This window comes from Cydia amplana, chromosome 26, assembly GCF_948474715.1.
Source record: "Cydia amplana chromosome 26, ilCydAmpl1.1, whole genome shotgun sequence".
NCBI classification, from domain to species: domain Eukaryota; kingdom Metazoa; phylum Arthropoda; class Insecta; order Lepidoptera; family Tortricidae; genus Cydia; species Cydia amplana.
Window position 1 is genome coordinate 1,103,366 of NC_086094.1, and position 26,798 is coordinate 1,130,163.

A 26,798-nucleotide genomic window follows, 5' to 3' on the forward strand; every position below is an offset into this window, starting at 1 on the left:
GAGATTAGTTTCGAACACTTATCATTTCTTTAGTCATTAGATGGTCATTAGTCAATGTGAATATTTTATATATTTTTTAACTTAAAATGAGACACAAATATTAGTAATATACTAAATATCCAATAAAACATTCACAATTTATTTCGCAAAAATTCGGAAGTTTGAAGAGGTGTTTTACGTGTTTTTTTTTTTTTTTTTAAACAGTTATGGCCTGGATGCGAGTCCTTTAAGCCAAGTCTTTGTTTTGCTATTTTTAAAACACTTCATTTAAAGAGTTAAATGGCAGAGAATGCACTAGTAATTTTGTTAAAACACTTCACTTTAAATCTTCAACGCTGTATTTTTGATATACTTGTATAACGGAACGTAACTGTCAACGTTTTTAAGAATGTCGTTGAGGCGGCGGGGGACATTATTATCAAACACTTCACTTAATTCACTTGCAATGAGTCTTTCAAACGCAAACACTTGGCATTTAAATATAAGGTGTTCAACATCTGCAATGCTACCATTCTGGCAGTGAGGACATGTACCATCGGCTATAATCGAAAATCTGGCTAAGTGCGCTGGTGCACAGTTGTGACCAAACCTCAATCTATTGATTGTGGTAATAAAGCTACGACTTCCTATCTTTATCTTCTCATACCAAGGCTTTCCAGGTAAGTCGGTTTGAATACTAGCGTACCATCTTCCTTTTGTCTCTCTATCTTTAGTCCATATATCTATCCACATCTTCACAACATCAGTCTTAACAGAAGCTTGACAATCAGTTAGTGGAATTCTAGTACTACATCTTACATCTAATTCGTTAATACCTAAATAAGCAGCTTTATCTGCAGCTTCATTCCCTGTTATACCAGTATGGGATGGAATCCACATAAAGTTTATATTTACATTAATGTTTTTCAATTGTAATAACATCTTTTTAATTTTATACAAGATAAAATTATCTTTATAATGCAATTGATTATTCTGTAATCCATAGATTAAGCTAAGTGAATCAGTGAAAATAAAGAAATGCTTATATTCTGACACTCTTATTATAACTTTCAGGGCTTCAAATACAGCATACGCTTCAGCCGTAAATATGGAACATAAATCGTGCAACCTAAAGCTCTGTACAAATTTAGTTTGAGGATCATACACGGCACTTCGGACATGAGACTCCGCTTTACTACCATCTGTGTATAACTTATAGTAATTGGGAATTTGTGACAAGAAATGTAGAAAGTCAGTATTATTATTGATAGATTTTGTGCATACTGTAATGTTTAAAAGTTTACTATTAAAGCTATCTTCATAACATGGCCAAATTTCATTTTTATATATATTACAAAACTTAGCTTCCACCTGTAAGAGTAATGCTGTTAACTTAGGGATCCTGGGATGACCCTTTATACTTCTTATTACACTTTGATTATCTTTAGCATATATCTTAATTAAATATCTATAAGCTAACAACACCCATCGAACAGGTAAAGGCATTGTTTTAGTCTCTACTTCCATTGCTTTTATAGGGGTTGAACACATTGCCCCTGATATTATTCGCATTGCCTTATTTTGAATTATTTCTAATTTATGTGTGTGTTCAGTATTCATATGTACAAGAAAACTATAGTCAAAGTGACTTCTGACAAGGGTTTTATACAGTAAGGATAGTACTTGAGGGTCTGCGCCCCAAGAGATACCGGCAAGACATCTCATAACATTTAAACCTCTAACAGAATTAGAGATTATGTGCTTAGCATGTAGGTCAAATTTTAAATGATTATCTATGACTACACCTAGAAACTTATGAGAAGGGACTTCTCTAATAATCTCATTATTATATACAATATTTACATTTGTTGTGTCCTTGCTCAATATTAGTAACTTGCTTTTGTCAGGGTTTATCTTTAAGTGTAAGTAATTATTATAATAAACATAAAGTTCATTTAGTGCGTTATTAATATGTGCTTTAGCTACATCTAAATTTGAATTAATAGAATATATTACAAGATCATCTGCAAATTGCAGTATATTAACATTAGAACTATTTACAAATGAGTCAATATCACTAGTATACAAATTATACAGAAGAGGAGACAGCGTTGCTCCTTGCATTGTGCCTTTGAAAACTTGTCGTGGTCCATGGAGTATGTTATTAAATTTTACATATAGCTCTCTATCGTCTAAGAAATTGAATATCCACTTGCATAATTTCCCAGGGATTTTAATATTAGATAGAACTTTAACAAGTATTGTAGGATCAACATTGTCAAATGCTCCTTGTACATCTAAAAATATACAAACAGCATGTGACTTGTTATAGTTAGCTAATTTTAAATCCGATATAAGAGATATGAAGCTGTCAGAACAGCTTCTACCTCGTCGAAAGCCGTTTTGAAATGGAGGCAGTATATTGTTTGCCTCAACATACCAATCAAGTCTAGTCTTTATCATATTCTCAAAAACTTTACCAATACATGATGATAGAGAAATAGGTCTATAAGAATTGGCCTCACTAGGAGGTTTGTCTGGTTTTAAAATAGGTATTACACATTGTGTTTTCCAAGATTGAGGTATTTTCCCTTGTAACCAAAGTAAATTCATTATTTTTAGCAAAACTTGTTGACCATTAACATGCAGCTTCTTTAAAAGCAGGTATGGTATATCATCTAAGCCTGGGGTAGTATTCTTCCTAGATTGCAGACTTACAACAAATTCCTCCCAAGTAAAAGGTTCAATAAGATACTTAGACTCATTATTCTCATTGTTACTTTCAAATAAACTTTCTATAGAGCTAGGATCGTTACTACAACCTTGGGTTAACTTAGTTATAAATGGTTCTATAAATTCATCATTTTTAATTATCTGCTTAGATTTTAATCCTTTAAAACGTTTAATATTGTTCCATATTAACCCAATAGGTGTACATCGATTTAAAGAAGCACAAAAACTACGCCAACTACTAGTTCTTTCCTCTGCTATTGTGCGTTTTTTAAGAGCATTAAGTTTCTTGTACGAAATATAGTTTTCTAAAGATGGATTCGCCCTGTAATATTTTAATGCCTCATAGGCTTTAATGACACTATCCTCACATTTTTTATTCCACCAAGGAACCGGCGGTCTGCTAATAAAGTTTGTATTTTTAGTAAGTTTTGGAATACATTGTATCTTTAAGAATTGGAGTTCAGAACTAAATTTGTCATATAATTGTATAGGATCATTGATGAATGCAGTAAGGTTCATTATTGAGTGGGAAATTAAAACACGTCCTCTTGCTATGATTTTTGTAATGCGACTAAATAAGAAATGCATGTATAATGCTGTCACTAGGTATTGTGATAGGTATTTGTGTGCGCGTTAACATACCGCCGGCCAAAGGACTACTAAGTCCTTTAAAAACAATTATACATTTTAATACATAAATTGAAAGCATGCAAAATAAATTAGTACATTAATCATTAATCTCTATTGGTAACAAGCATAGTTTTGTAACTGGTCTTTTCGTCACACTATCACCACTTTTAACACTATACACTCGCGTAATATGGTCTGGACCTGGATGTTTAGCGACTATTCGGCCGAGAGCCCATTTTCCAGGTGGAAGATTGTCGGTTTTAATGAGAACAATCTGTCCTTCTTTGAACTCTTCTACTCTTTTCAACCACTTTGGTCGCTGTTGCAAACGTGACAGGTACTCTTGCTGCCATCTGCACCAAAGATCTCTGACCAATTTCTGTGTGTGCTGCCATCGTGACAGTGAGCTCATTCTAACATCCTTCAAGTCGGGCGATGGGACATTTATGGGTGCTTCGCCGATCAGAAAGTGCCCGGGTGTAAGAGGTTCTATGCTGTCTGTATCGTCGTTATCAATTGGACATAACGGCCTTGAATTTAAGCATGCCTCAATTTCGCAAAGGACCGTGTTAAATTCCTCGAAGGTAAGGTGAGAGGTGATGATTCTTTTTAAGTGATGTTTCAGGGATTTTACACCAGCCTCCCATAAACCACCAAAATTCGGACTATAGGCGGGGATGAAATGCCACTGCGTACCATCTTTAGCCAAGGAATCGGAAATTTCTCCAGTAAACTCTAGCTGTGCCTCTTTCCATGCATTAATTAATTCCTTATTGGCGCCAACAAAGTTTCTTCCTTGGTCGCTCCACAAATGGTTGCATCTTCCTCTCCTGGCTACAAATCTCTTGAAGGCGGCTATAAAGGCTTCAGAAGTCAGATCACTGACTAGTTCTAGATGTATGCATTTAACTGATAGGCATATAAATATAGCCACATACGTCTTCGTGGTCTTTGCTCCTCTACCCTTAGACATTAGGGTAGTGAAAGGTCCTGCAAAGTCGACGCCACTATGTAAAAACGGCCTGGCAGGTGTGACTCGTTCTCTTGGCAGGTCTCCCATCAGCTGTGGTTTAGGAGCAGCGTTTTGTCTGACGCATACAAGGCATTTATTGACGTGAGCCCTTACTAAATTTTTTGACTTTATAATCCAAAATCTGGAACGTAAATAACTCATCGTGAGTGTTATTCCACCATGCAAGGTCTTCAAGTGTGCATCTGCTATTATAAGAGGAGTTAAGTTGTTTCTGTTGCCCAATATTAAGGGATGCTTTTCTTCATTATTTATGTTTGCAAGTCTGAGCCTTCCTCCTACTCTTAGTAGACCTTCTTCCAAATAGGGATTTAAAGATTTTATATTGCTTCGTTTGTGTACTTGTTTGTTTGTCGTTAATCTATCTATTTCTTCGCCAAATTCTTCTTTTTGTACAAGTTGTACACATATTTGCAATGTGTGGTCCAAGTCATGAGTTGTTAGATTGAAATTGTCTATTTTCAGTTTCTTCATGTTCAGAAATTTGCGGCAATATGTGATTGTTTTTATTAATTCTTGTAAATTATCAAATTCTTTAAATTGGTCTGTCAAATTTCTTTCCATCTCGCTTCCATACACGTTTAAATTTGTCTGTATCACATTCTTCCTTTCTATGTCGGTGGAAACGACATTTGGTCTTCTGTATTCTATTTCTTTTCTAGTTAGCCATTCTGGCCCTTCCCACCATAGCTTAGAAGCCTTCAATTCTGACAAGTACATTCCTCTGGAAGCAATGTCGGCGGGGTTATCCTCTGAAGTGACATGATGCCATTGGTTTTGACTAACATTGTTTGTTATTTCAACAACTCTGTTTGCCACAAACGTTTTCCATCTCTGTGGTTCGCCGAAAATCCATGAAATGACAATGGAAGAGTCTGTCCATGCAAATATTTGTGAAGCCGGTATTCTCATAGCATGGCTGACTTGTCCTAACAATTTTGCCAACACAACAGCTCCACACAATTCCAATCTGGGTAAGGAAACAGTCTTCACGGGAGATACTCTTGTTCTCGAAGCAATCAACCTTGTTTTGACTGTGCCATCCGCCTTTTCGACTCTAATGTAAACGGCTGCACCGTAGGCAGAGATAGAGGCGTCACTGAATCCGTGTATCTGAATATTTGTTCCTTCAGTGCTCAAAGTGTCCAGCCATCTATCAACACGGATCTCATTGACATGTCTCAAGTCTGCTCTTAATTGAAGCCATTCATCTTTTAAGGGTTGACTCACTTCCTCGTCCCAATTTACCTTCGCCAGCCACAACTTCTGTATCAGTATTTTAGCCATCAGGACGCACGGCGAGATCCAGCCCAGAGGGTCAAACAGTTTCTGGATATCAGACAAAATTGTTCGTTTACTGATGTGATTGTTTACCTCTGGGAGGTTAAGGTTGTACTCGAACTGGTCTGTTCCCATGTTCCACTGAACACCAAGTGCCTTGATCGTGCCGTCCATGTTTAAATCAAGATGCGCATTAGCTGATCTGTCTTCGGGCTTCAAACTGCGCATGAACTCAACACTATTGGATGACCATTTTTTAAGCTGAAATCCACCTTTTCGCATAACTTCTTGCAATTGATTGTTGGCTTCTATGGCTTGTTCGATGGTGTCACATCCCGACATCAGGTCGTCGACGTAGAAGTCTTCTTTGATCATCTTTGATGCAGCAGGAAACTCGTCTCCTTCATCTATAGCCAGCTGTTGCAACGTCTTAACTGCCAGATATGGAGCTGAAGCTGTTCCAAAGTTACTGTCAGGAGACGGTAATCCTCTATTTGCTTGTCACTGCTACTTCTCCATAAAATTCTTTGATAGTCGGAATCTTCTTTAGTTGTCAGCACCATCCGATACATCTTGTGAATATCTGAGACGAAACATATAGCGTGCATTCGCCATCTCATTATCAAACTTCTCAAATCTTCTTGTAAAACTGGCCCAACCAGGAGGTCGTCGTTTAATGAGAAACCATTGGTGCCCTTACACGACGCGTCATACACGACGCGCGTCTTTGTAGTTTCCTTCTCTTCTCGAATAATTGCATGGTGGGCTAAGTATACACTCTTCTTTGTATGTATTTCTTCGGTTGGTACCTTTTCCATGTGCTTCTGTTCAATATAATCATCAATCACCTTTACATATTCTTCTTTGAGCTTTGGCATTTTTAGAAATCTTCTCTCTAGTTGTATTAATCTGTTCTGTGCTATTTCTCTTGTATTTCCTTCACATGCTCTTGGTACTTCTGTTTTTAAAGGTAATTTGACGATGTATCTTCCTTCTTCATTTCTTTTGTAGGTACTTTCGTAAATTCTTTCACATGTTTGTTCTTCTTCAGTTAATGTTCTCTTTGTATCTGGTTCTACCTCCCATATAGTCTTCAATAGATCATCAACATCGACTTGATGATGCATCGTAATGAAACATTTTTCTTGTATACTTGTATCCGTCTCTCCATTATCTCCAAACAGGATCCATCCCAAGTATGTTTTCTGAGCACATGGTGTACCCGGTGGACCCTTGATTATTGGTGTATCTTCTTGAATGATCTGCGCATATACTTTAACTCCAAGAAGAAGATCTACTGGACCTGGTGTGTTATAACTTGGATCGGCCAGGTGTAGATTTTGTATGTGAGACCAGTTGCTTGTATTCATGGTTTTCATGGGCATTTGAGTGGTCAATTGCTTGGAAATCACATAGGCTCGAAGCTGTATAGAATACGACGTTTGATATTGCGACGAAACCTCTAATTGAACCACTTGATTTGCGTTCGCCTTTATAGGCCCCAATCCCGTTATGCTTGCTCTTGTTGTCTCTCTTTTAAGTTTAAGTAATTGGGTCGCTTTCTCACTAATGAAAGATGCCTGTGAGCACGGGTCGATAAGAGCTCTCAGTGCAATGGTGTGACCTTGCTCACTCTTCACGTTTACAATCGCAGTTGCTAACAAGCCATCACTATGTCTAGCTGTGTGGTGTGATGCAATTGCCATGGTAGCTTGAATTTCTGTTTCAGTCTCGTTGACCTTGGGGAGCGTCGGCTGGGTCTTAGTATCTTGTTCTGCTGTTTCCGGGCTCTTGGTCACATGGACGAGTGAATGATGGCGCTTGCGACATATACGGCATGACATGGGCAATCGACACTTGAAAACCGCATGTCCTGGTGCTAGACAATTGTAACATAGCCTATTGTTTTTTGTATATTCACATCTCTCATTAGGCTGCATTTTTGTAAATTCTTTGCAATGAGCGAGTGTGTGATTACCTTTACACATGACACAACTCTTCTCTGCTTGTGATTCTGTGGCGTGGAACGTGCGTTCTTTGACTACATTTCTTTCGCGCGGAGTTGATGAAGAAGCGGTGATGAGCTCTAGCGTTCGGAATTTAGCTTCTAGAAATTTGACGAAGTCTGTCCACTTGGGTAATTCCTCGGAATCGTCCTTGTGAGCATACTCCTCCCAATCCTTGTGTGACTCCGGGTCCAATTTCTGCACTACCAGAAAAATAATTAAAGGATCCCAGGAATCGGTGGCCATGTTCAAATTTTGTAAACTATTTAAGCATTCAGTTGTAGTATCCAATAATGATTTGAGTTGAGTGGCCGACTGAGTATTTAATTTCTTTTGCAGAAATAACCGCTTCAATATAGAATTCACTATTAACTTTTTGTTTCCATAACGCTTTTGTAGAATGTCCCACGCTTGTGTATAATTACTTTCGGTGATTTGAACGTGCTTTAAAATCGCCTCTGCCTCGCCGGATACACTGGTCTTCAAATAATGCAATTTTTGTACATTACTAAGCGACGCATTGTTATGCACAATTGACAAAAACAAATCTTTAAAAGTGGGCCATTGTTCATAACCACCACTAAAACTTGGAAGTTGAATTCGAGGTAATTTTCCCACTTGGTTATCCGAGTTACTTATATTGGGGTTGATTTGTTTTGTGTTGCTGTTCAATAAGTCCTTAAGATCGCCTTCAATGTTCAGGTATAGATCTTCGTAAATAAAGTATTCTTCATTAATAAAATATTGCGTAACAGCCCGTTGTTCGCGTGGCATAACCTTTATAAGTTCTTGATGTGTTCGTTTGAACGTCGCCCAGTACTCTTGTATGCAACTTAATCTCGCCTCAACATAACCTCTTGTTAATCGTGCCTTAGAGCATTTCTTTAAATTCACTTGTGTTTTCTGAAGTAAACTTGCCGTATCTTGCAAAACAGTCATCAATTGATCCACCGTAGCCATTTTTCGTAATTTCAATCTTCACTTTTACGTAAAAACAGAAGTAAAATTAGAAGTAAACACAATGTTTCGAAGTAAATTGTTTAAGTTGAAACTAAATTGCATTGAAATCGTATCTATTAACTTGTTTATCACATTCTTTTGTTCTCGCGGCCAGGTGTCCGACGGCGGGCACTCGATGCACTTTTTCCTTATCCGGATCGTTTGGACCATATGATGAATGCAGTAAGGTTCATTATTGAGTGGGAAATTAAAACACGTCCTCTTGCTATGATTTTTGTAATGCGACTAAATAAGAAATGCATATATAATGCTGTCACTAGGTATTGTGATAGGTATTTGTGTGCGCGTTAACAATCATTATTCTCATTTAAAGGAAAATTAGAGAATACCTCTTCTGATAGCTCTTTATATTTGTTCCAGTCAGCTTTAGTGTATATAAATTTATCTATTGGATCATTTATTTGATATTTTTCAAGAGATGTTAATATACTGACTATAGTAGGGTAGTGATCGCTGCCCATAGGGTCATCATGGACTTGCCACTCGCACATAGGTGCTATACTCGCACTGCAGAAGCTAACATCGATCGCTGAAGGATTTCGACTGGGGTAAGTAACTGTAGTTGGGTTTCCGTCATTTAAGATACATAAGTCTAAGTCACTTATATCGAACAGGGTGTTACCCCGCGATTGGTTAGTAGCGCAACCAAACGCTGTATGATGTGCATTGATATCTCCTGCTATTATTATAGGTGTTGGTAATTTCTCAATTATATTTTTAAGTCTATTTAGTCTTATGTGTGGACGGTTTGGTGGACAGTACACACATAAAACTGATAAAGGCCCTAAGTCAGTCACAATAGAGATCGCTACATTTTGAATACTTTCATAAAAGTTAGTCTGTATAAAAGTATGTTTGTATATATTTTTAACAAGTATAGCAACTCCGCCACGTCCATTGTTACCATACTTGCAGTAAATATTATAATTAGGTATTCTAAAAGCAGTAGTTGGCTTTAACCAGGTTTCATTAAGAAGACAAACATCAATATTATTTACTTTTAAAAAGTTAATTAGCAACGGTTTTTTATTTGAAATAGATTGAACATTGAATTGAGCAATACGAATGTGTGTAGGATCCATTATTTAATGTTTTTAATAAGCATATCTTTAATACAACTATTAGTGATTGGGCTAGAATCGGTCTTGTTGGCTAATTCTATAAGAGTGCTAACCAGTGCATTCATTAAATCTGTATTCTGTAACAATTCTTTTTTAATGTCAAATTTAGGGGTTTCTGCTGGTGTAGAAGGAACGGTTTTTTGCGTTTGTGTTTTTGGGGTTTTTTCAGGTCTTACAGTTTTGTTTTTGTCAGGTAAAGCCGGAAACTCAACTTTTCTCGTTTCAGCCTTAGAAGCATATGTGATGTTTGTCTTCTTTTCCATTATTTTTTTAAGTTTTACAGGACAAGCTTTTGAAATTGCCAAGTGGGGGCCGCTACAATTGGCACAACATAACTCATTAGGTTTGTCACACTCCTTATAAAAGTGGTCGCCAGAGCAAATGGAGCAACGCTGTTTTCCGTTACATACTTTAGCTGCATGATTAAATTTAAAGCATTTGAAACATTGCAGTAGTGGAGGCACATATTCAAAGATTCTGTACGAGAATAAATCGTACTGTACATTGTCCGGTAGTACATGAGACAAGAACGTAATGCTCACTGTCTGTAAGGGAACACGATCCTGTCCGACTTTTTTCGTGAAGCGGCGAACCGCTATGATCTCATAAATAGAGCTCAACTTTGTGTATAAATCCTTGTTAGAGATATTGACTGGCACAAATCTGATTATCCCAGTTTTTCCGATTTGGGTCGCCGGTATGTACGCCTTCATGTTATTTTGGGTCAAAAATGCAGTGTTGTTTAGAAAATTGTTTGCATTATTATATTGCTTGAAAACGACTGCAATTTTGTTAGCGTTTACGCGCTGTATAGCCGTTACACCTTTTATGCCATTTGTGAATATGTGGTTGAGAAATATTGGACTTTTATTTCCCAATCTGTCCTTTGCGTCCACATGTTCGACAAAAACTTTAAATTCTAGTTTTCCCGAGTTCTCAGGGTATAGTCTTTTGTAGTCCGGTTTAAAGTACGGTAAATAAGCACTATTAGATTGCTCACCCCCGCCGCCATCGTCCGTGCCGCCTTGGCCGTCGGTTTTGGAGCGCTTGAGGGTGGGCGGGTTTTCCCCGCCCCCCTCGCCACCTGCCATTGTTTATACACTAACTATAATTATTTACAAAATTTTACATTAAATATATACAAGTTAAGTTAGTTTCAACTACTTTAAACTAATAAATCGCAATTCTAAAAGTTGGAGCGAAAATTTTCCGACAACTTTTTTCAAGTTCCCGCCAAAGAATCGTTTTACGTGTTTAACTGAGTGCGAGTTCTGTATTTATATATTTTTTTACGTGAACTTTATTGAATAATTATGTTTAGAAACAATAATGGTTTAACTTTAATGCATCATGATACTCATATATATATCTGAGTTTACTTATTTTAAATAATAAATCGTTGCTTGCATGCTTATTGTTGCTTAATGCATACTTGCGGTATTGTTAAACGCCTCTTATTTGACACTTTGTATTAAAACGTCAAACGTATTATTTCCTACACATTTTATCATCAAAAAAGCCCTAAAATATTAATTCTGCGCAATTAATTTACTCATATTTGCTTAAAATCACTATTTTACGAGTTTAGTGAATGTTATTAAGTCCGTTGTTTCGCGCAGAGGCGTAGGAACGCCATGTTGGTTCAAAATAATATGCCCCAAGGGGATATGCCATTTTATCGACAAAGTTGAGCTGAGCGTGTATTTCGTGCATTGAATATCGCTGGTCGAGGAAACGTTGCAAAGTGCAGTAGTTGCATTATAGCAACGCGCCTACGTCGCAAGCGGTGAGTGCCACTTGTTTTTTTTTCTTTTATTGGGTATTTTATGTGCGAGATATCAGGCATTCGCGGTCCCTCCCAAGTCCCTTATCGATAAAATACCTCGCCGGGCGGATTATTTGCATATACATTATTATTGTTTAATTATTATGTGTGGTGTAGTTGTTTCTACCATTTGAAGGTTAAAATGAAACATTTTCAACATGAAACCAAGTTGTTGGAGTTAGTATGTCAATACGATGTTTTCTTATTGAATGAAATCATTTAGGTATTTTATTTACGTTCACCTGTGTAAAGTGCAGTTAATAATTAATTTAATACTAATTCAATTCAATTTGCTCATATTTCCATTTGTATACACAGTCGGAAGAGGAATGCACAAATATTTATGTTAATTGTCAACATAGGATAACATTAAACATTTTTTTTAAATATTCAGCATGAGTTGTATTGGAACAAAAAGTTGAAAAATATTTGAACTGCTTAAATCCAAGAATCTGAAGTATTTAATACATAGTTCTTTTTAGGCACAAAGAAATAAATATAATTTTTAATAGGTAATTTAGGATGTGATTATATGTCAAATTGTGTTGGAAATGATGGAAAAATAGTAGGTACTTAAGTATTTTTTTTGTTATTAACATATTAAAGTTAACAATCAAAATTATTGAAAGTTATTTTCTTTTAAAGTGGATAATAGACTATGAACTATAATTATGAACTATGGATAGACTATGAACTAAATAGGTATTGTATTTCATTAGTGATACAACATTATAAAAACAAATAATACTAAGACTAAAAAGAAATGTATTTTTATTTGCAATGTTGATCAGTTAGATTGACTTCATTATTATTTCTTGCAAGTCATATTTAAACCCTGGCTTTTTGAATAAATAAAATGTACACATAGTAAAATATTAATTTAAAATGCCTTTAAAATATGTTATGTTGATGAATAATACAAATAATGGCATGTTTGTAATATTTGTAATTTCTTTTAATTGTTATATCTTTAACTATGTGTTCATATTTAATTTTATACAGTGGCATGATTATACCATTTCTAATAGAAAGAAGATCACAATATTTTTAAAGAACATTTTAAAAGTGTAAAAAAATATATTGTTTATTATGAGAGTTACTTTAGAGTGGTTAATATTAAATTTTTGTTTAGAATAAGAAGCTTATGTAATCATGCCTCTGCCTACATTAAAATTCCAAATAAAAACCCAGGGTTTAATAGCAAAATTAATTTTTAGCAGTCAAAATGGAGGCACAGCCGGAGGCAGCAGCAAAGGACATGAAATTCATCAGCGTGACAAGTTCTCTACTGACAGACGAGCAACGGGAAATGTACGAGTCGGTACTATCAACGTGGAAGCCCATTGAGTTTGAGCAACCTGTCAAGAGATACATATGCCCTGAATGTCACAAGGAATTCAAGAACTACCAAAACTTGTACTTACATACTACCAGAGTGCATTCTACGAGAGACTCCGCTGTCATCTGCAACGTATGTGACAAAACTTTCAAAAACAAACATTACTTGTACATGCATAGAATGAATAAGCATTATTCTGAAGACGAGAAGTGTTATTGTCAATTTTGCATGCAAGAGTTCCGGACAAGCCGAGCTTTACACATGCATGTGAAGAAGTTCCATCCTGCCGCGCTGCCAGAGATCAAGTGTGAAGTATGCGACAAGCGATTTTCAGCTCCTTACAAGCTGAAGTACCATATCGAGGCGTGCCATAAAGATAAGAAGCAATACAAATGCCAGTTATGCCAAAAATTATACGCCAGCAATTTAAATTTAAATAGACATGTACAGACACAGCATGCAGACGTCAAACGACATCCGTGCGTGTTCTGCCCTATGACTTTCAAGTCCAAACATCACATGAAACGCCATATCCTAAACATACATCCTCCGCTAGAATCCAAAGCGACCTGCCCGGAATGTTCTAGAGAATTCAAAAACGAGAAGTACTTAAAAGAGCACATGCAGATACATTCCTCTTTGGAAACAAAAGTGAAATGCGATATATGCGATAAATTCTTCCATTCGGCCATTCGTTTGAAGAAACATAAGAAAATCGTGCATCCGGAGCCTAAGCCTATGATCCGTTGCGACAAATGCGATAAGGAGTTTGTACATGCACATTATTTGAGGAGACACTACAACTCTGTTCACGTAGAAGTGGATGAGACACAGTATCAGCATGAATGCGACCAGTGCGGCAAAAAATTCAAGATCAGAAAGTACCTCCTTAACCATTTGCAGCGGCACGAGCAGCAGCATCTGAAGAGTTTATCCATGATGGTGAAGACGGTTATGGGGGAAGATGGGAAGGAAATTGAGGTTCCTGTGCCGGTGAAGAGGCGGGGCAGGAGGAAACAGCCTCCAAAGGATATAGAGTTTATTAAGTGTGAGCCGGAAACCAGTTCAGAGTCGGGGTCGGATGTAACTGATACGGAATCAGAGTAGACCAAATTATGTATTTCTTTGAGTTTTAAAAAGGCTATAAGCTTTTATTGGCGAATGTACAAACAGCAAGACTTTTAACTGTCCATCAGTGGACCTTATGCCTTTTGTAATAAGGTCCACCAATGGACAGTTAAGGGCTTGTGCGCAAATCACGCGAGGTTTGTTAGGGGAGGGGGGGGTCACGAAAAAATCACGAAAGATCACGTTGAGGGAGGGGGGGCATAAGAAGACCTCACGTGTATTTTTCTACAGTGAACAAAACTAAGAAAAAATACCTACCACATCATGATTAGACTAACTTAAAATTAGGTCGAATGAAAAAAATTCTTAAAAATACACATGAGGTTATGTGGGGTAGGGGGGGGGGAGTTGCCAAATACCTGACGAAATATCACCAAGGGAGAGGGGGGGGGTCAAAAAGTAGCCGAAAAAACCTCGCGTGATTTGTGCACAACCCCTAAGTGGGTGATGGTATGACCGCCTGCCGCGCCGCCAGTCGCGTGGGTCCAGTCCGCGGTCTTATAGTTATCTATCACTCATGCAGACAATTCTAAAGAGCCCAAAATCATGTTTTATTACAGAGTTTCCATAGCCTGCTAGCTACCTAAATCTCTTGTCAATTGTAGACCACTAGACCAGATAATAAAGTAAGGACGCCGGGCACGGAGAATTTCGTACATTGTTCCGCTATTTCCAGAGATAGAGACAACACTCTACTAAGCCGAAATTCTAATGTGTATTATTGATACAGTATATTATTTGTGTTGCAAAAAGTATTATGTGAGATGTTATGACATCAAAAAAGACGTAAATAATTATGAAAACTATCTTGTTTTATAATTGAAGGGATGTTTAGCCGAGGCCGCCTTCTACTACACCGGCCAGAGCGACAAGACCAAGTGCTTCTACTGTGACGGGGTGGCCTAGAGGTTCATTTATTTACCCGACTATAGTGGTGTTACTTACTACCCTTCCGCATCATAATTCAAAACAACATAACTGACTACACTGGTTGACACCTGAAACGATTAACAATGTTCTTAAAAAAGTGTCAACCGCTCTAAGCAGTTATGTTGTTTTTGTAAACATCCCTTCAAATAATCTAGTTCTATAATCTATATATAGCAAATTGTATATTATTACTAGTACTACTACCTACCATTAACGAATAGGTGTATTTCGAAATTACATCCTTTTTAATCTTAGAGCTAGCGAGTAAGGTAAGAGGCCCGAGTAAGAGCAAAAAAAACCCTCTATGACTGTAAAGCCTGGATTTTATCCACGCTTATAAGTACTGGAACCATAAGCATATTAGCATCCCTTCAAAAAAAATGTTTCATCCAAAAATACAAGAAACCTGGAAATGTACAAAGATTAGATGAACGATTTACGCATTGTTAACTATTAAAATTTACACAGTATTAGATAAAAGTTTAAAGTAGAAGAATTGTCATTGCTGTAAAATTGTTGTGCTTCATGTTTCGTATAAGTGTAAGGCGGCTGAGTGGCCGCTCGCTCGGCGACGCGTGCAGCGTGGCTGTGGGCTCACGCGTGATGTGAGCAGCGTGCACTAAGGCCGCTCCTATACGTGCGCATTTGTTTAACATGCACGCCGCACGCCCCGCCCCGCTGCACGCACAACAAGAGCGTCCACTCAGGCCTTATAGGCGGATTAGACTCTCGCGCGAGCCACAAGACGAGCTGCGAGCCGCGCCACGAGACGCGAGTGTAAGCGGTGGGCTCGCGGCTCGTCTCGCGGCTCGCAAGCTCGTCGAGCTAATATAATTTAAACACTAACGGCACGGCATAAGGTTTATAACCGAATGACAAGCCGAACGCAAGTGTAAGCGGTGGACTCGCGTCTCGTGGCGCGGCTCGCGGCTCGTCTCGTGGCTCGCGCGAGAGTCTAATCCGCGTATTACACTTAGAATCGTTTCCTATTTGGATGTCGTAAACTATATGTCAGAGCAAACCTACTTGTATATTAATTAACCCTTAGAAACGGCACGCCTATCGTGTGCGGCGCGTCATTGTGAACCTTGTCGCAATGCACGAAGGTTGATATTTTGTTGTAGCCCCGCTGAGCTGGGCGCCAAATTGTATACTGAATTGTCAAAATTCCCATATAAAATCCGCGCCAACCCTTTTACATTTGGATTGATATGTAGCTTTAATTTTTTTGGTTAGCGAATGTTTTCACCAGCTGCCAACCCAAACTGTGTGATAGATCTTATTACATGATATCGTACCTGTGTTTTGATTTATCATTTGTACATAACTGAAATACGATTGTTTACAAAACATTTATTTGCGGACAGCTTGTATATTACCTATAAGACGGCTTGATGTGTTTTTTTCTACTTTGTGTAAAACTTTTTGTAAGAATAAGAACTTCTCTATAAGTTTATCGATTTTATGTAAAAAAAAACACGGAAACGCAGCTAAAATATATTTATAGTAATCCAAATATATATACCTAGAAGACTTGTTGGTTAGTCTTTCTGGTATTTACCTATATGCCGCTATTTCATCAATTTTATAATACTATCGAACTAGTTAGAGTTAAGTTTCTAAACTTTCGAATCTTGTGTCTTCTACGTGGTTTCTATAAATGTGTATAAATAAATACATATAAAGTATTTTGACTCTCATTTTATCCACAATGAACCTATACATACCTATAGGCCTATTTCTATTTCTAAGCCTATATGTATAGACATTTTAATAAAACGAAAACAGAATCTTGGTTATGAGTACTTTGAAAATATAATCTAGCGATTCCTTCACACAGGCGCGTTTTCCGGGCGGGGCGTGAGCGTTTTATATGTAAAAGCGGCGCGCCCCGCTCACGCTTCGCCTGGAAAACGCGTCTGTGTGACGGAACCTTTAATGTGGAGAAAAAACGATGTGACTTAATGTAGATAGATAGGTAGATAAAATCTTTATTCAACCACAACTTACATGTTTTGTGACACAATAAATAATAACAAGAGACAAAAAGAAAGTTGACAAGAGACAAAAAGAAGAAGGCAACATACAATTTGACACTAATAGCAGTAATAGCAATTTCCATATTAGTTTACATAAGTAGAGGGTCATGTGTTGTGGTAAAGAATAGGCGCTGACTCAGCATAGATACTGCGGAGACCGCAGCGCTGATCTTCCGTCAGAACCTTAAATAAACCTACAGTAATAATGTAGAAAATGTTAGACGTGTTCTCCACATTTACTAAAAGTAAATTATTATAGGGACCGTGCGCGTTGGAGCGTCTGCCATCTTGTGGCCTGAATCGGAAACAAACATAATGTACAGTGGGCATCAGATACATCGGAGCGGCCAAGGTGCTAACAGATATCTGAACACGCCTCTATTGTCAAGGCGCTAGAGAGCGTGTTCAGCAGATAGCGCCTCGGCCGCTCCAATATATTTGATGGCCAAAGCAAGTGCTACCATTTACCGTTCTAGTACGTTTTCTTGTGCATAGTAGGTTCTGCCATCTTGAGCATAAACTTCACTCCAAATCTGACGGCTCCTATGCTGCTTGCCCCCTATAGTTTACGCACGCTCCCTATTGATTTCTAAATATTTATTTCTAGACCATGGAGCCGCAACCAGAGCCAGCGCCCCCGCCCAAAGACATGAAGTTTATCTCCGTCACCAGCGACGCCCTCACCGACGAGCAGCGCGAGATGTACGAGTCTGTCCTCACCACGTGGAAACCAGTCCTGTTTCCCAAGCGCGCCAAGCGCTACATCTGCAATAAGTGCAACAAAGAGTTCAAAAACTACCAAAACCTATACTTACACACCACTAGAGTACACTCCTCTGAGGAATCCGCTGTGCTGTGCGATATTTGTGATAAAACCTTCAAAAATAAACACTATTTATACATGCATAGGATGAACAAGCATTATTCCGAAGACGAGAAATGCTACTGCCAATATTGCTTACAGGAATTCAGGACTAGACGCGCTTTGCATATGCACGTGAAGAGGATACATCCGGCAACGCTACCGGAGATCAAATGCCAGGAATGCGGCAAGGAATTCAATGTTCCTTACAAGTTGAAATACCATATCGATAGATGCCATAGGCTAGATAAGGAAAAATATAAATGTCCTATCTGTGAAAAGGTTTATAAAAGTCATTTGAATTTGAACAGACATCTTCATTTCCAGCATTCGCAAGTGGAGAGGCATCCTTGCGTGTTCTGCGACATGACTTTTAAGTCGCGTCATCATATGAAAAGACATATATTAAATATTCATCCGCCTTTGGAATCCAAAGTGCAGTGCCCTGAGTGTTCTAAAGAGTTTAAAAACGACCAGTACTTGAAAGAGCACATGCAGGTCCACTCCTCTTTAGACACTAAAGTCAAATGCGATTTATGCGACAAATACTTTCATTCAGCCATTCGTCTGAAAAAGCACAAAAAGATAGTTCATCCGGACAAGCCTAAGATACGTTGCGAGAAATGTGACAAAGAATTCGCGCACGCGCATTACTTGCGACGACACAATAATTCCGTTCACGTGGAACTGAAAGAGTCCGATTACCAGCACGAGTGCGAGCAGTGCGGGAAGAAGTTTAAAATAAAGAGATACCTAAACAACCACATGCAGAGACACGAGCAGCAACATTTAAAGAGGATATCGATGGTGGTGAAGACAGTGATGGAAGATGGGACGCCGGTTGCGAGAAAGAGAGGGAGAAAGCCGAAACAGCCACCGAAAGAGATAGAGTTTATAAAGTGTGAGCCGGTCTCGAGCTCCGAGTCGTCGGGTGATAGTGATGAATCGGACTCGGAGTAAAGGAAATAAATAGTGAAATAAAATTTGCATGAATGATTGTACTTGTCACCTCTGGCACTTTCTGACAAGTTACTAATTAACCTTTCCGACGCCGTGTCAAACACAAAAACTGTCACGCTGACGCCACGTCACCGAAGTATCAAAACTGAAATTGAACTTTATGCAAGTTGCATAAATGTGAGAATGGTGGCTGTTCGTGTTTTGTTTGAATTATTGCAATGTTAAGGTACCTATGTAATTACATATTTCTTAAAATAAATCTTGAGCGCTTAGGTATATAAAAGGGTTTTAAAATAGGTAACTATCGTAAAAATCTTAGCGTGATTTAAATTGTTAGCAAAATGTATTTTTGTAATTATTAGAGTGGTTATTCTTAATGTAAATATGTTTTTCCTATATTACGAGGTATTTATATTGTTAATTAAATTAGAATTATTCATATTAATAGCGAATTTAAGCCAGAGAATCCTAACAAAGATTATTTCCTTGAAGCAAACTTGCAAGATGTCAATAAAATTTACATATATTTAAACAGAAGATTTAACTTAAATATGTCTTATTATCTAACTTTCTTATTGCTATATGTTTAGTGAGTAAAAAAGTCATTTTATTGTATATATTTAGTAGTTGAAAATATTAACTGATAATAAAATAAGTGGTTCGCAAATTATGTTTTTACTTTTTACCCGATTTTGGCGATATCAGATTTATGTATTTATGTATTTAACGGCCTCCGTAGCCTAGTCGGTAGTGACCCTGCCTACGAAGCTGGAGGTCCCGGGTTCGAATCCCGGTAAGGGCATTTATTTGTGTGTTCATCACAAATATTTGTTCCTTAGTTATGGATGTTTTCTATGTATTTAAGTACTTATATGTATCTATATTATTATATATATCGTCGTCTAGTACCCACAACACAAGCCTTATGAGCTTACCGTGGGACTAGGTCGATTTGTGTAAGATTGTCCCATAATATTTATTATTTATTTATTATTATGTAAGCCAAGCCAAAACGTAAAATGCATTGTAGTTATGCCTACTTGAATAATAAACTATCTTTATCTTTAAAGTTCACGGCCATTGTCATTTTTTATAAATATCGATTTACCGCCGATACAAGGAACCTCCTCAAATCGTAAAGTGTGATCCAAAAATTAAAACTAGTTTCTACCATTTTCTACTATCAGCTACTCATCCAACATACTGCTTGATCGTGAATGACAGTTTTATATTGTAAAAGTCTACTCAAACGTACCCTCGTTTGACATGACATTCGTATTTTTTTTATCCTATTGTTGTGAAATGGTGATTGCTTATCAGTTGATCTTTAGAGAATTTAGAAGAAAATCGATAATTACGGTGGTTTTTAATATCAGAAACAGGTTGCTAGCGTAAGTTTTGATCGTGTCCCTTCAATTTGTGCGTGAATAAAGTTAATTTCAAGGTGATTGTATGTTTTTAAGAACTCGAGATGAATGGAATAGATTAGGACCATAAGGCCGACATTTCGCGTCGTCAGGTGCTTTGTTTCGGCGTTATCTTTTCTGTTTTAACAAGATCTTGTATTCGAGTTGTATTTTTTTAATTTATATGGGTTTTTTTTCTGAAATTTCTATCTGTTACTGGATTTATTTCAAAAAGAAATATAATACAATATTTTAAACGAATGATATGTATTCCCGATAATATTTTATAGCAACAGTTATACTAGGTATAGTGATCCCTTTCTAAATTATTAAGAAATATAATTATTTTGGTATGAAAAAGTCTATTTAACATGCAGAATTTTGTTGTTTATTTAATTTCCAAAAAAATTGTAGGTTATAGCTTACATAAGTATAAATAAATTTAATGTAATTCTTATTTTTTCCCTAATTTACAGATAATATGGACCAAGAAATAGAACAAATCTTCATAAAGCCAGACATTGCTCATTTGAAAGTGGAAGTTGATTGTGAACAGGAATGCAGTGGAAACCCATATCAGCCTCCGGAACATGTGTTCAACATTAAGAGCGGAGACGGAAGTATTCTACCTTATGTAGACACTACCAATGAAAGTCCTAAAACAAACATAGAGATTGTTGGTAAAGTATATGAGAATGGAAAAATAAACAGATTACAGTGCCCACAATGTGATAATACTTTCAAAAATAGAGCCAACTTGAAGCAACATCTCAAGTTTGTGCATTCGTCAGAAGATGACATTGTGGAATGTGATAAATGTTATAGGACTTTCAAGTCTGTCGGTCATTTACGCTCACACATTCACTCTGTTCACGCTGAAGAAAAAGAAGTCAGCTGTGAACATTGCGGTAAAGTGTTCTCAAACAAGAAACGTCTAAACAATCATATTTTCTATTCCCATCCGGAACCAGAAGAAAGCGTCAATTGCAGTGTCTGCTCTAAATCTTTTAAGCGTAGATACAATTTGAAAATACATATGAGACTTGTCCATCCATCAGAAGACAGATCCGTGCAATGCCCACATTGTGACAAGAAGTTTAAAGTAGATATGTTGCTACAGAGACATATAAAGTGGAGTCACCCGCAAGACGGAATGATGTACCGCTGCCCAGAATGCGGAAGAACATTACCATCTATCGCTTGCTTTAGAAAACACATGCAGAATGTACATTCCGGCTCCCAAGATGCTGTTTGCAAAATCTGCTGTAAAGTTTTCAAAACAGTCAAGACTCTAAACAGACATGAAAGAAATATTCACGGAGGAGCGAAAGTTGAAGCTAAACCGTGCAAAGTAGGAGACATACCATGTTCACAGTGTGACAAAAAATTCACGACAAATACAGCTTTATATTGGCATTTCGAGAGACATCATTCAGAGAATAAAAGAAGTAATACTTGCCAGATTTGTAACAAAGAGTTATCCGATCAAGGGAGCTTGAAAAGACATCTAGAAATGGTGCATTCCTTTGATCCTGTCAACTGTCCTATATGCTCAAAAACTTTTAAAAGTCATATGAATTTACAGAGGCATATTAGAGTCACCCATGCCCCGCCAGAAGCGGCCCAGAAGTGCGACATTTGCAACAAAACTTTCAAATGCTCTATGCATTTACGGATACATATAAACGCCGTACACTCTACAGAAGGCATATTCACCTGTGATATTTGCAATAAAGAATTTGCATCAAAGAAATATATGTTGAAACATAAGAAAACTCATGTAGACGTGAAACTGTTTCCATGTGGAGTTTGTAGCAAGATGTTTAAGTGTGTTAATGATGTTAAAAAGCATACAAAACGGGTGCATATGAAGACACCAGTGAAAACAGAAATTGTAGAAAGCCAAGATGATATAGAAGCTAATACGGAAACACTGAATTGTTCGAAATGTGGTGGTGATTTTGAGAATGAAACAGAGTTACATTCGCATATTATGAACTGTGGCGAGCTCCCAGCGCTTGCGTTTGTGAAGGTTGAATTGCAAGATTTGTAGCTTTCTACAAGAAAGTTGGATTTATGAATTTTGTTAGGGTAATTTTTATTTTCTTTGTTCTGAAATGACATGAATGTAACTTTTGAGTTAATGCTAACAATGCTATGTGCTCCACATTCGGGCCTGCCTGGCGGCTATGGAGCACAGTTATTTGGGCTTTTTTTTTAATTTGTCCCCTACACTTTTTTTTCAAATTTGGGATTTTTTATGTTATTTCTACTTAGAATCACGAGCTCTTTCTATCCTAATAGGAAAAAAAAAGTGTCCCATAATTTCCATACATTTTTCGATCTTTCCATTCCGCGACCGCCTTACAAAGTCTATGAAAAATGGTGACGGAATGGAAATAAAAACCTTAGGACACTTTTTTTCTCCTAATAGGATAGAAAGACCTCGTGATTCTGAGTAGAAATAACATAAAAAATCCCAAATAAAAAAAAAAAGTGTAGGGGACAACTTAAAAAAAAAAACGCCCATTTGACAGACGTCAATTATTAATAATTTAATGTTTATGATTCATATACATTTCCCTGATCTCAGCAGAAAGTGTCTGACGAAAAGGTAGATGTAATAGCCCCTATTCTTTGCAAATGCGGAAGGAGTGGGTTTGCGAAACTTCTGAACGGAATCGCAAATGCGTTAAAGCACTAAAGCGACATCACGCACAAATACAGTGACCATCGTCACAGGATAAATAATACTACTAGGTACAGAAGATTCACTCCATAACAAAACGCGTCTATTACCACAGATATGACCGCTAGGTGGCGCAAGCGCGAGCAGGCGTCCGTTCCGTAGCGGTGCGCTGCAACTACTATGGCTAGACACCAAAATTGGTGTGGGCCACGCCTGTAATGGTATAAAATGTAATCTTGTTAAAATATATTTTCACGTTCTTCCGATACGTTGACATTCCGCAAATTGCAGTGTTTTTGTAATTTCTATATATTTGTATATATCGTTCTATTAATTCTAGTGAATGTGTAAATAAACAAGTTTATCAATTGTCCAATAATTATTTCCCTGGACCTTAATCACATAACTTGCTGCTTGCTGGTTAAGTAGGAACAACGAATTAAATCGATCGATCAAACGCCGCAATGTATTGCGAGTCGCGTTCGAATACCGTTGACGTTTTGAGAGGTCATAAAAGTAGGGCAATGTATAAAAGAAACGTGTGATTTTGAGTCTTATTAAATATAGACATACGTTTCATAATGTATTTTCATTCGTTGTAGGTCATGAAAATCAATACTAATAAAAAACCGCCCCTCCCTGAGATGCGACCGCGAAAATCGAAGGTCGTAATTTCGAGCAACTATCTCTGTCACTCTAATTACGATTTCATTGGAGTAAAAGAGAAAAATACCTGAAATTTGCGAACTTCGGATGCTTCAGTGTTTGTGGTAGGCCCTGAACTGCACTCGCGATGTTTTGACGTTTGTCCAGTGACAGCTGACAGCCTGAATTTCAGGAATTCAGTTTTCAGTATTGATCGAAATAGTTGCTAAAGTATTATTAGAACTGAAAATTAAATAGGTTACAGCCTTGGAAGCTACGCGGGACCGATGCAACGTCTAAAAATTGTGTTTAAATGAAAAGCTGACGTTCTGTGAGTAAAGTGCTGTAAAAAACTTCGAACCCTGTGAACTTTTGGAAGAAAATTATAATATTGCTTCGTGTGGGAAATAAAGTGAAAAGTGAGCGTTGCAACAAAGAATCGAGCTCAATTAAATGGTGACGAGATTAATAAAAAAAAAAACATTTATTTACATCGAATAGCAGTGTCAAGTACGATTTTAAGCTTTTTACCAAAATAAAAAATGCAAATGACCCTAATCCACCATGCTAAAGATATACCCCTGAGTCCTGCCTTTCACAGAGGACCAAATATGTTGCTTTTATCACATATACAACTAGTACCTGCACTAGATGCAACAACATATAACTGTCCAATATGCAGTCACGTGTCCTTATCCATGGACAACTTCAAGCAACACCTACAGACTGTACATCCCCGGAATCAATATATTTGTAAAATATGCCATAGAAAGTATAAAACGGCCAAGAGCTTGAGGCGGCATGAGAAGACGCACCAAAAGAATGAACCGGTTAAAGAGCAGAAAGAACCAGACATACCGTGTCCACAATGTCCGAAGAAGCTTAGTACACAGACAGCGTTACACTGGCATGTTGAGCGTAATCATACTGATAATGAAAAAACTAATACTTGTCAAGTTTGCGGAAAAGAGTTGGCAGACCATGCCCTGTTGAAGAGACATTTAGAAACAGTGCATTCTTTGGAATCCGCTACCTGTTCAATATGTAACAAAACTTTTAAAAGTGTCACTAACATGCAAAGACATATGGCTGTAACGCATCCGCCCGAAGAAGCGGAACAAACATGCGAAATTTGCAATAAGACATTCAAATGTTCGACACACTTGCGAATCCACATACGAGCTGTACACTCAACGCAAACTCTATTTAACTGTGATATATGTAATAAGGAATTTGCTTTGAAATCGTACTTGTTAAAACACAAAAAAACACATATTGATGTGAAGGAGGTCCAGTGTGAAATCTGTTATCAAGTATACAAAACTGTTGACGATGCGAAAAGGCATGCAAAACGTGTCCACATGAAACCAGAAGACTCGAAGAAAATGAAAACTCACAAGTGTGACATCTGCAACAAAGAGTTCACTCGCACTAAATATCTGTTCTTCCATAAGAAGACACATGTTGATAAAACACTCTCATGTAAATTCTGTCACAAATTGTTCAAATGTAACAGTCATGTCAACAGGCATACAAAACGAGTACACACAAAATCAGTGAAACCCAATACAGATGCAAGTTTTCACTGTGACATATGCAAGAAAGCATTTAGTAAAAAGAAAAATTTAGTGAAACATATTCAAATTCATATGATTGTGAAAAAGGAGGTCCCTTGTGGAATTTGCAATAAATTCTTTAAAACTAACAGCGATGTTAATAGGCATCTGAGAAGAGTCCATATGAAAAACATGAACATAAAGGATATGATTATGAAAAATAAAAATATGAAGAATATGAATATAAATACACCAGTAAAAGTTAACACCAAAGAAATACCAACTACAGAATATATTGCCCTTGACAATATGGATTATACGGAAGTACTTGCAAGTACTCACACAGTCAAAGCTCTCAAAGTAACAGAGTATACAGATGAAGTCCTTAAAAGCGAAGATTACAGACTGGCAACACTTGGGAATGTAGAATACACAGAAACACTTGAAAGTACAGAATATCCAGAATGCCTTGTAAGTACAGAGCACACAGAAGAATTAAAAACCTCTGATATAGAAGATTATAGTAGTACAGAGAATACAAGGGGACCCTTCATAGGTACTCAGTTAAGTGATGAAGTGATTATAAATGAAGACTTTATTGAGGATGATGAAAGTACTGATTATGCTGACAAAGCTCTTCAAAGTGCTATTTCTAAATTGACAGAAGCCACGGATGAAAATACAGAGCTCTCAGGAGAGACCATTAAAAGTGTTAAACTCCCTAAAGAACCGAATAGAAATACACAGAAAGTCATTGAGAATACAGACTTAGTAGAAGCTCTCGAAAATACAGAATGTGAAAACGAAGCCAAATGTGACACATACATAAAACACAAGTCACACAGAAATAAAGATATTATAAAGGCGGCTATCGAAAGTTCCGATTTTACAATGGAAGAACTTGGAATGACAGTAATTAGTAAAGAAGATGTTTTAAGTGATGATTCTAATCCCCTTGGAAGCAAAGATTTACTAGCAGATATAGATTTAAAAGCTGCAGCAAAAGGGACACCTGAAGATACAGAGTTGAGTCAAAAAATTGGGAACACAGATATTATAAAGGAAGCTATTGAGATTTCAGATTTTAGTATGGAAGACCTTGGGATTGCACGCACAGATGACAGTACAGAAGTCGAAAATAAAGTCTTCACTAATACAGGGATAAATAAAGACATACTTGAAAGTTTAGAGCCTACAGAAAACCTTGAAAGTTCAGATTTCATTGAAATACTCGAAAGTGTAAAGGGAACGCAGAAAACACTTGGAAATACTGATATTTTAAAAGGCGCTATCGAAAGTTCCAATTTCACAATGGAAGATCTTGGACTAACGGAATATACAGAGGACGCTCTAGGTGCAGAATACACTATAGAAGATTTTGGAATTACAGAACTGGAAAGTACAGAATTTGCGGCAGAAACGCTCACAAGTACAGATTTCATAGAGAAATCTCTTAGCAGCACGGTTTATGCAAAGGAAGGTGGAAGTTCCGAATTGATGAAGAAAACTATTAAAAATACTGATTTGATAGAAACCCTCGCAGGTACAGAGTACACAAAAGAAGTCCCGACGGAGTTAGAAATCCTTGGAAATGAATTCGCAGACGAAACTCTCGAAAA

The 26,798-nt window shown here is 37.2% G+C and overlaps 2 protein-coding genes, 1 long non-coding RNA gene and 1 pseudogene across 4 annotated transcripts; 3 read left to right on the forward strand and 1 right to left on the reverse strand.

The window, feature by feature from the left end:
* The first annotated feature begins 451 nt into the window (after positions 1-451).
* On the forward strand, positions 452-1,313 carry LOC134660172 (uncharacterized). Its single transcript, XR_010097844.1, has 2 exons — positions 452-659; positions 1,054-1,313. It is a non-coding gene; the product is annotated as an uncharacterized LOC134660172 (long non-coding RNA).
* Positions 1,314-3,257: 1,944 nt separating this feature from the next.
* LOC134660120 (uncharacterized) lies at positions 3,258-8,637 on the reverse strand (annotated as a pseudogene).
* Positions 8,638-11,266: 2,629 nt separating this feature from the next.
* Positions 11,267-18,889, forward strand: LOC134660144 (zinc finger protein 58-like). Of its 2 annotated transcripts, none has more exons than XM_063515860.1 (2): positions 11,267-11,586; positions 17,669-18,889. In XM_063515860.1, the coding sequence occupies exon 2, from the start codon at positions 17,672-17,674 to the stop codon at positions 18,881-18,883; it is 1,212 nt and encodes a 403-aa protein (XP_063371930.1). In that variant the 5' UTR covers positions 11,267-11,586; positions 17,669-17,671; the 3' UTR covers positions 18,884-18,889. The 2 variants fall into 2 exon arrangements, with proteins under 2 accessions (XP_063371930.1, XP_063371929.1); XM_063515859.1 differs by lacking the exon at positions 17,669-18,889 and adding an exon at positions 12,843-14,080.
* A 1,256-nt stretch (positions 18,890-20,145) lies between these two features.
* On the forward strand, positions 20,146-22,342 carry LOC134660002 (zinc finger protein 99-like). The gene is made up of 2 exons (XM_063515700.1): positions 20,146-20,274; positions 20,766-22,342. Exon 2 carries the CDS (start codon positions 20,771-20,773, stop codon positions 22,340-22,342), a length of 1,572 nt encoding a protein of 523 aa, XP_063371770.1. The 5' UTR covers positions 20,146-20,274; positions 20,766-20,770.
* The last annotated feature ends 4,456 nt before the right edge of the window (positions 22,343-26,798 follow it).

Bases quoted from the DNA above. Each gene is read 5' to 3' on its own strand.
- LOC134660002 (XM_063515700.1), top strand. From the start codon at position 20,771: ATGGACCAAGAAATAGAACAAATCTTCATAAAGCCAGACATTGCTCAT.
- LOC134660144 (XM_063515859.1), top strand. From the start codon at position 12,851: ATGGAGGCACAGCCGGAGGCAGCAGCAAAGGACATGAAATTCATCAGC.